Below are 9,348 nucleotides of genomic sequence, written 5' to 3' on the forward strand. Positions count from 1 at the left end.
CAACAGCACAGAGCATAACATCTGCTCTTTCTGCGGATGACGCTGCAGAGGTACTCGACAAGGTTAAATCCACTACCCAGCGAGTCTTTAATACCACCAAAGACCGTCAACAGCGCAAGTTTGAGAAACTTTTGCGAGAGAAACAGTCTTCTGTTTCTCCTACAACTTTTGTTGACAAAACAGAGTGGGTTATCAACTTGTCATCCAGGACCCTTAACGAAGCTGAGGTGTCCCTACTGAAGAAAGGTCTAAATTTCGCCGTGACTCCTACGAGCGTCCCAGCCACCGAGATCATCGCCAAAATTGAGTCAGCAGTCAGGCCACTAGATGCGGAGCGAGCAGACACAGTCAGGAGATCGGTCAACACCATCCTTCAACAGGCACAACCACCCACGCCCAACATCACGAAGGAACAGCAGGAGGCTCTTAAAAGCTTAAAAGAGGACAACTCAATCATGGTCCTTCCGGCCGACAAAGGACGCGCTAGCGTAATCCTGGACGCTGACACATACCACGCAAAAATGTCAGCGCTAATTGATTCCGGACCGTACCAGCTGCTCAACAAAGATCCGACAGACCGCTTGACCCGGAAGCTATCTGAGAAGCTGCTAACCCTGAAACGGAGTGGACACATATCAGAGGCGGTTTATAATAAGATCAGACCTCGACACAAACAACCACCTAGGATCTATGGTTTGCCGAAGATCCACAAGGCCGACACACCGCTTAGGCCAATTGTGTCGTGTGTCAACACCTTTGCATACGACCTGTCTGCTTTCTTGGCTAACGTATTATCTCCTCTTGCAGGTAACTCGAACTTCACAGTGAAGAGCTCAACTGACTTCGCCTCCACCATCGCCAGTGAAGAGATCCAGGACCACGAGATCATGGTGTCTTTCGACGTAGAGTCACTGTTTACCAACGTACCGATCGAGGGCGCCGTACAAGCCGCGCTACAAAAAATGGAGAACGACGCAGGCCTGGCTGACCGCACGACACTTACACCAGTTCAAATCGCGGACCTCTTGAATTTCGTATTGATCTACGTACTTCCAGTACAACGGATCGATTTACGAACAACGAGACGGCACAGCCATGGGGAGCCCTGTATCCGCGGTTATTGCTAATCTCTACATGGAGATATTTGAAGAACAAGCAATAGAGTCCGCACCTTGCAAGCCTAAGATCTGGAAACGCTACGTAGATGATACTTTCACCATCCTGGATCGGGATAGAGTTGACGTCTTCCTGCAACACCTGAACAGTCAACAACCATCAATCCGTTTCACCATGGAGATCGAGAACAACAACAAGATCGCCTTTCTCGACACGTCAGTTTACAGAGAACCTGATGGCCGCCTTACCACCAGTGTCTACAGGAAACCAACACATACTGATCAGTACCTAGCGTATGATTCACACCACCCTCGTTCAGTGAAGCGCGGTATTGTGAAGTGTCTGTACGACCGGGTTAAACGTCTCGTCACCAAACCATCAGTAATCGCTGGAGAGAAGAAACATCTGTCATCTGTACTTGTTTCTAACGGATATCCCTCCTCTTTTGTACAGAAGATCACAAAGGCACGAACAACCCCAAGAAGAGAGCCTGTCGCGGAATTTAAATCCACCGCCGTTTTACCTTATGTCCAAGGAGTTTCGGAGTCTCTCCGCCGCTGCCTAGAACAACAAGGCATTCGCACCGTCTTTAAGTCCGACACGACACTTCGGTCACACTTAGTGCGACCAAAGGACACCGTCAACCCGGCTAAACAAGATGGTGTTGTCTACAGGATTCCCTGTGAGTGCGGTAAAGTCTACATCGGGGAAACAGGGAAATCTATGCAGGAGAGGATCAAAGAACACGACAGGGATATACGACTCGCCCGAACCCAGACCTCCGCCGTTTCTGAACACACCCACGAGACCGGCCACTATCCTATCTGGAATGAGGTCAAGTTTATTGATCGAGATCCTCACTGGTACACACGTAGGGTCAAGGAAGCTATTCACATAAGACTTCGCCCTAACAACATCAACAGGGATAGTGGAATTGAAATTCCTGAAGCATGGATACCCACGATCAAGAAACACAACAACAGGAGAACGGTACAACAGCGGACCACTGAGGGAACAGCTACTCGCCGGAATAATGGAACAATAGGAGGATCGAAATGCACCAATCACAGCCGACCTTTGTGATATAAATGATACCGTGCAATCAGTCGACCTTATCGCCTGAAGAAGACTAGCAGTAAGCAGTCGAAACGTCGCGATCTACATCTCAAGTGACTACATCGTGAGACAAACGATAATACACTTTATTATTATGTTAAAAGGTATCTTGAGTTTTTCTTTGGCTAAAAGAAACGCCGTAATAACGAGGTGTTCGTATTAACATCTTCGTGAGACGGGGCTCCACTGTCTTAAGAAGCTGTATTTCTTGGACCTGTAGCAACATTAAGAAAGCGTGCAGATATGGGTCATGTAATCCATGTAGCGTTATATTCGGCCCTTAAATCTCTGTAACGATTGTCAACTTATTTCTTCACGTGTGTAATAGAGGAAATGATTTCTTCAAAACAATGATTAACCATGATCAAATGTTATTGTATTGATACACCTCTTAATTCTCGGAACTGACGCTAAAAAGAATCCATAGTGGTCAATTAGGAGGATTCGCTATTGATCTTGCTAGTGAGAGGTTTTTAGAAGCCTTTCCATTTTGTATTGTTGTATTGGTCTAATTTATTTACCCAGACTCGAGTTGTAAAGATGTATGTTTTGTGAAAAAATTGACTAACATGAATGCTATTAAAAATGTTATTTAAACATTGTGGCTCTTTTCGATTGTTTTAACAATTTCTTTTTCTCGCGCTACACGTGCTTCATATATTCCACTTTACTGTCATGTACATCTCCTTGTTTGCTACAACAACAACAACAACAACAAAAGCAAGGACAAAAAATTTCCCTAGAGACCCTAAATTAAGCTTTTCCTAAATGGTTGCCACTTTTAAATTCTTTTGTATCCCTTTAAATTAGCCTCTCTAACCTCGTTTGAGAGTAAAACTTTTGAATTAACGTAAAAATGAGGTTTGGAAGGATAATTTTATTACTTGCAAAAGAATTATGATTGGCAGCGTGGAAAGACGCCTTTCGTTTCCTTTAGTCCGGTCTAGGCGACTGAAGACGCGCGGCCTCTGGGTACGAGATTGCGTTCTCTCGTCTTTTCTTCCGACGATAGGTGTGCGGACTCGGGCGCACAAAAACCTTTAAAATTACTTAATCGCTCGTAGTTTTCTGCTTTGGTTACGGTACGAAAGTGAAAAAGAAAACGATTGGCCTGAATTTCAGCCGCCTTCTCGAGCTACAAGACGACGGTCACTTGCCACACTTTCTGGATCTTCCCGACGCTTCTTTGCTAACACCAGCTCTGTAACGTCCTCTGTAACCTCATTCCTAGGGTCTCTCCTTTCTCCCGCTCCCTGTTTCTCTCCTGGCCTCGCGTCAAGTGGCGGGGAAGATCCTACCAGATATGTTTTTCAAATTCTTGTCGTCGTGCCTTGGAAAAATCGCGGAAAACTAACTAGAATTTGAGCTAATTTGTTCTCGCTTTTTCAATAATTTGATGATGTTGATATTTTATCTGATATGCTGTAGGAGCATTTTGTGAACTGAGCAAAAGATACTTAGATTGCGGCAAATCGCCGTGATAGCGTCCGTTTAAAGAATAGTGTTGGTGAAATGAACTCAGCTTTCGGAAAATTTATCCACCTTGAAGATTCTAAGAAAAATCTTCTAATTAATGAATCCTTTATTTAATATGCAGTCGAATTCGACAATTTTTTTTTTTCTGTCAACCTAGTATGTAAAAAACACAAGGTTGACAAAGAGAAAAAATAGCCTCTATTTGCTGATTAATTTTCTTTAGTAATCGACCTGTCAGAAAATGAAATCAACGACATTCTGTTAGTACTCTGTTCAAAATATGTTCCGGACGTCAGTTACATATTGTCACTGAACACAATGCTTTCCTGAAGAACTGTTCTCTCACGGTGACCCGTCCATCTCAGTGGCTAGTGACGAGAATAATTGTCATCAGTATTAGGTAATACTCCCTCCTTGATGTAGCACTAATTTCTCAGAACTGGTATGAATTGAATTATACGAGCAATCTGTTTATGAGGTTTATAGGAGAATCGACATACACTGAATCGAGAATATGTAGAACATGGACCGTTAAAGACTGAGGTAAACAGTCTGAGTGAAGTTTCAATTGTTCGTATTTAAAACATAAAACTTCATTTGTAAAGCAAAGTCCGTTGACTTTCTAATCTATCCAAATGACAGAGGCATTGCCGGAGGAAAAGGCAGTGTGAAATGTCTGCGTGGCAGAAGCTCAGTGTCAGAGTTATTTCAATGTTTAGTCACCGACTTCACAATCTACAGTATGACCCCTTGCTTTCCTTTTCTCGCCTGCCCACACTCTAAATTCACTCAGTTATTTCTTAGAGAAGCGTGTCCGCGCGCACGCAAAATTTCGAAACTGTGATTTTACAAAACGGTAAACGCAAAGTTATTGACACGATCACGCGGTGAGGAGCGACAGTCGCTAGGTTCCGTGCCTCGCTCACATACACACAGCCTAACTAACTAAATCATTTCACTTTTAATGTAAGGAAAACTAGAGATTTAGACTACTCTTGGCACGAGTTTTTCCTTTTCTTCCCGCTGTGAGTGAATGGACTAGGCGTTTTGTGAAAGAAGACTTGCGCAAATAAAGGTCCAAATGATCATGAAGTAAATAACAGATATTGACACGAGCGCGTGAACATAGAACAAACTTCCGGGTAAACTTAGACTAAGTTCATTGGACTCGGGCGGGAAGCAAGAAAATTTTCGGGTTTGTAAACAATAACTATTTAGCTAGACATAAACAAGGGCAAAACTATGAGTCACAAGAAAGAACGATTCGCACAATTCAGTTGTGGAGCAAAACGTTTATTCTACAAATCGTCAAAATGCGTTTTTCTTTTCAAGCTTGTTTTTTCGCAATCTCGTTTGTTTTGAGCGTGAATGCAGACAAATCTGCCCCATCTTGCGCCAAACCATACGACAAGATGACGGCCTGTAACCTGATTTGCAACATGATTTACGATTCGGACGCCAACATTGCCATGAAAATGCTACAAACAAAAATGGAAAGCCTTACTTCAGTCATCAAGAAACCTTCTTCTCCACAGCCAGGTAAGAAACTTAGTTTTGAAAGTATGTTTTTCACCTTTTGTCGGATCGACGCTTTTCGAAAATAACCGAACTTTGCTATTCCTTTCAGCCGTTCCCGCTTCTTCATGCAAGGATCAGTATGAAAAATACAAGTAAGTTGTTGTACACCGGCTGCTTACTCTATAATTTGAAGTTCTTATAATTAAGATTTATATCCAGATAAATGTTCAAAATGGCCTGTAAGTACGACAATTAAAGCAATTGCCCCTCAAATTTAAGATGGAAGGTTTTCAATGCCGCAGATTGCGATCCTGAAGTACAAATTTTTGCTTTAAAAAGTCCGATTTAGAAAATAGTCACCAAGCTCGTCCAAACGGCGACTGTGTTTAAGAATTTTTTCCCCGAAATTGAGAATTCCAGAGTGATGAGCTTAATTTGAAACACTCACATGTACCATATGTTCAAAAAGGCGCTTTTATATATAACATGTTTTTAAATTAAAATGTCTTTCTTGTCAGTAGTAAATCCCGGTTTTGTAATCTTATTCCTTTTCTTGGAGGATTAAGAGGAGGTAGCCTTAGTTACTCAGTGAGATGGCAATCAGTCACACTTAGTGAGACCTTATGCAGGGCCCATTGGCAGTTTTCATAGGTTTTTGGCCTGAAAATAATCTTTTCCAGTATTGTCTGGGAGTCTATGGTTAAAATTATCATTAACGTCCTTCGTTTTCAGTTTTTGTTTTGTCAGTTGAAATTCGGTGTTACAGTAAGACATCATGTCACAGTTAATGATTTGTTTTTTTCTATTCTCATCACTAGTGTCTTAAACTTTGTGTTGATATTGTAATGAAAATTTAAATTTTGATTTTGATCAATCCTTGGAACTTAAGGGTTTGTAACCAGGATGATTTTTCTTCTACACAGTTGGACAAAAAGTCAAGTTCTTCCACTGAAGTTTGGTTCACAAGAGATTCCTGTTTACTGTCACATGGGAAACTTTGGATGTGGAGATGGAGGATGGACGTTGGCCATGAAAATTGACGGCAACAAGGTAAGAAATTATTTTCTCTATATGTCATTCTTGGCAAATGTTCTATATAATGCAAAATTTTCTTTTTCTTTTAATTCTGTACTCTAGAAAACTTTCCATTACGATTCTAAGTTTTGGGGCGACAGAAATTCCTATAACCTAGCAGGGGGCAAGACTGGGTTTAACTTAGAAGAGACCAAGTTACCAAGCTACTGGAGCACACCCTTTTCCAAGATCTGTCTTGGTATGAAGATCGGCCAACAGATCAACTTCATTGTCATCAACAAGAAGGCCAACTCTCTGTACTCACTGATCGCTGATGGAAAATACCGCGCCACCTCACTGGGTCGTAACATGTGGAAGGCGCTGATTGGCTCGCAGGCCGCATTGCAGACCAATTGTAATAAGGAAGGGTTCAATGCTGTTTCTGAGGCGCGGGGATACACCAAAGCAAGAATCGGTCTCCTCGGAAACAATGAAAATGACTGCAAAACCTGCGATTCCAGAATTGGCTTTGGAACAGGAGGTGGGCAAAAGGGTGCAGATTCTAACACCTGTGGCAATGATGATCATGGAAGCAAGTACTTCAAAGCCATGGGATACATTTTGGTCGAGTAGAGTGAAACTAACTTGTTCCATTCTGTAGAAAAGACCATTGAAGATGTAATAAAATTTGCTGTGCTTTTTAAACTTTGTCTGTCTCCCTGTTCTGTCGGACTTATATTTACGATTTCCAATGCAGCAAAAGGTAGCAGTGCATCCCACAGTGACCTAAATGAAGGCATACCACAAATTATTTAGAGATCAAGGTTTGAGTGTAGTGCACTCATAGAAAAAATTCTTTATTCCCTGTCATTTTGTTACCACCTTTCAAATTAGAATTACTTCAGACGTACATACATATCAGTGGCTTCAAAACAAACCAGTTACTGCTCAAGATATATTCTAACAGTTTTGTCGGTATCCTTGTGGTACTTTACAACCCTGTCAAATTCCTTAGGGTCCAAGTCAACTAGATCAATGTTGCAGTGATACCTACACCACAAGTCATTACAACAGTTGGTAATGTCGCCTCCTTCTTTAAAGTCTTCTGAAAAGCTAACATTACAGAGAAGTCCTTCGCAGTACTTGCAACAGCAAATTTGCAGAATTGCATCATAAACCGTAAATCCTCGAATTAGACCCCTGGGCGCTTATTTCAAATTTAGGAGAAGACGGGGGGCGCTTATTCGAGGAGGACGCTTAATCGAGGGGGGGGGGGAGCTTATTTAATTTATCACAAATTGTGGCCTGACATGATCTTTTTTTTTTGATACGTCATCTGCACGTAAATAACAACACGCCAGTGTTTATCGACATAAAAAGCTGATCCTAAAGTTTAAATCGCGGCACCGTTAGTACTTAATGTGTTCAACGTGTTCAGTTAACGTATTCACGAACTGAAACAACGTACAAATCTAATAATACATGACGAAAATTACACATCCCTTGTTGGCTCATTACTCGTCCACAAATGGGGGAAGGAGAGGGGGGCGCTAATTCGAGGGGCGGCGGCGGCGTTTATTTTAAATTTCGGCCGATAGAAGGGGCGCTTATTCAAAGGGGGCGCTAATTCGAGGATTTACAGTCATTTATTTTGATCCTTCAGATCAGCATTCGACATCTGTATGTTGTCTGGGGTTCCCAAATTGTCACTTCCCAGGGAAGAGACTACTGTCTTCCCGACAGGAAACCTGTAAGGTCTATCAACACCAAGGCCGTTTGTTAGTCCAGAGTTACACTCAATGTGATTGACCGTGATTGACCGTGATTGATAACATTCCTGTACAGAGGATGAATCCCTTCCACATCAATGTCCTTTAATTTTTGTACTGACAAAAGTTGTTGTAGAACTCCTCCGTTTCCAAACTGCAAACAGTTCAACTGACTTTGGATATCACTGTTGCGGTCAATATGTTTGCTTTTGTTACACACTGTAGCAGTGGATGACATGCTGACTTTATTTTCATGTACTTTGTTTGCTTTTGAGTCACTGATTAGAATCCCAAGCAAAATGTCTAGAAATTGTCGGGTAAAGAGACCCACACAGCCACGCTCATGAACTTCTGTGGTCATGCCATCTCTCAATTGTCACACAATCTTCCTGTTTGTGAGCCTTTGTGCTTACGTTATCCGTACACTAAAATTCTCCATAGACTCTTCATAAATGGCTAGCGCTGCTTCTTTTGTATTTATGCATATGAATTAGCCACACTAACTCGTTTGAGAGCAAACATTCTTTTGAATTAACGTAAAACGAGGCTAGTAAGGCTAATCTTAATACTTACAAAAGAATTAATTATAATTGACAGCCATTTATGAAAAAAGTCTATGATGGTCACGTTTGCGAATTCTCCCATTACAGGAACTTTTAGCTTTGTGGTAACTTTTGTAAGCTAGGGTAGAGAACGCATAGCGATCGAAAGCCATTAAACACGACAGTTTGAAATACAAACCCTTGTTTTCGCAAGCTTGTTCCACCCCTTCCGCAGTTTCTCTAGGCGTGATGAGCTGGACAAGGACCAATTAAGCGCGAGAGAGCCTGGAACAAGCGTAAGCGTAGAACTGACGCCTTTCGTCTCGTTCACTCACCTCTGACAAATAGACGCGCGGACTCTGAATACAAGATTGCGTTTTCTCATCCTTCCGTTTTCCCCAGCGTCCCCCGTGTACTTTGATCCCCACTACGATGTGCGTTTGCGTTTGCGTTTGCGTTTGCGAGAGACCTGGAACAAGACAAGATCTATCAAAGAAACTTGTCGCATGCTATTGCACTTAAATTGCGCATCCCTATTGCGCACGATTTTCGCGTCATTAGCGCGCACCCATGAGCGCGTGCGCGTACAAAACGTAAGAGATTAAGCTCGATAGCGGAATAAATGCTCCTTTTCTCTTAAACGAGCACGGTGACCTCCACTTTTTATTTCACAATTTCAATGAGAACAATATCCTCGATAACTGACAAAAAAAATTAGCAGAAATCTATGGCTACTTTTTTGGCAAATGAAATAAATACTACAGAAAAAGACATAACGGACCCAACAGCGCATGTCC

The 9,348-nt window shown here is 42.1% G+C and overlaps 1 protein-coding gene across 1 annotated transcript; it reads left to right on the forward strand.

Annotated features, from left to right (window-relative positions):
* The first annotated feature begins 4,933 nt into the window (after positions 1–4,933).
* LOC149110209 (putative skeletal organic matrix protein 5) lies at positions 4,934–6,945 on the forward strand. Its single transcript, XM_089292956.1, has 4 exons — positions 4,934–5,247; positions 5,336–5,378; positions 6,150–6,276; positions 6,364–6,945. Exons 1-4 carry the CDS (start codon positions 5,022–5,024, stop codon positions 6,871–6,873), a joined length of 906 nt encoding a protein of 301 aa, XP_089149082.1. The 5' UTR covers positions 4,934–5,021; the 3' UTR covers positions 6,874–6,945.
* The last annotated feature ends 2,403 nt before the right edge of the window (positions 6,946–9,348 follow it).

Source organism: Orbicella faveolata, unplaced genomic scaffold (assembly GCF_042242905.1).
Source record: "Orbicella faveolata isolate gen_17 unplaced genomic scaffold, um_ofav_v1 contig_24, whole genome shotgun sequence".
Classification (NCBI taxonomy): Eukaryota; Metazoa; Cnidaria; class Anthozoa; order Scleractinia; family Merulinidae; genus Orbicella; species Orbicella faveolata.

What these genes read in the sequence shown, in the direction of transcription:
- LOC149110209 (XM_089292956.1), top strand. Translation starts at nt 5,022, where the DNA reads ATGCGTTTTTCTTTTCAAGCTTGTTTTTTCGCAATCTCGTTTGTTTTG. An exon ending in ACCTTCTTCTCCACAGCCAG is followed by an intron (nt 5,248 to 5,335) that starts GTAAGAAACTTA and finishes TATTCCTTTCAG; the next exon opens with CCGTTCCCGCTTCTTCATGC. An exon ending in GATCAGTATGAAAAATACAA is followed by an intron (nt 5,379 to 6,149) that starts GTAAGTTGTTGT and finishes TCTTCTACACAG; the next exon opens with TTGGACAAAAAGTCAAGTTC.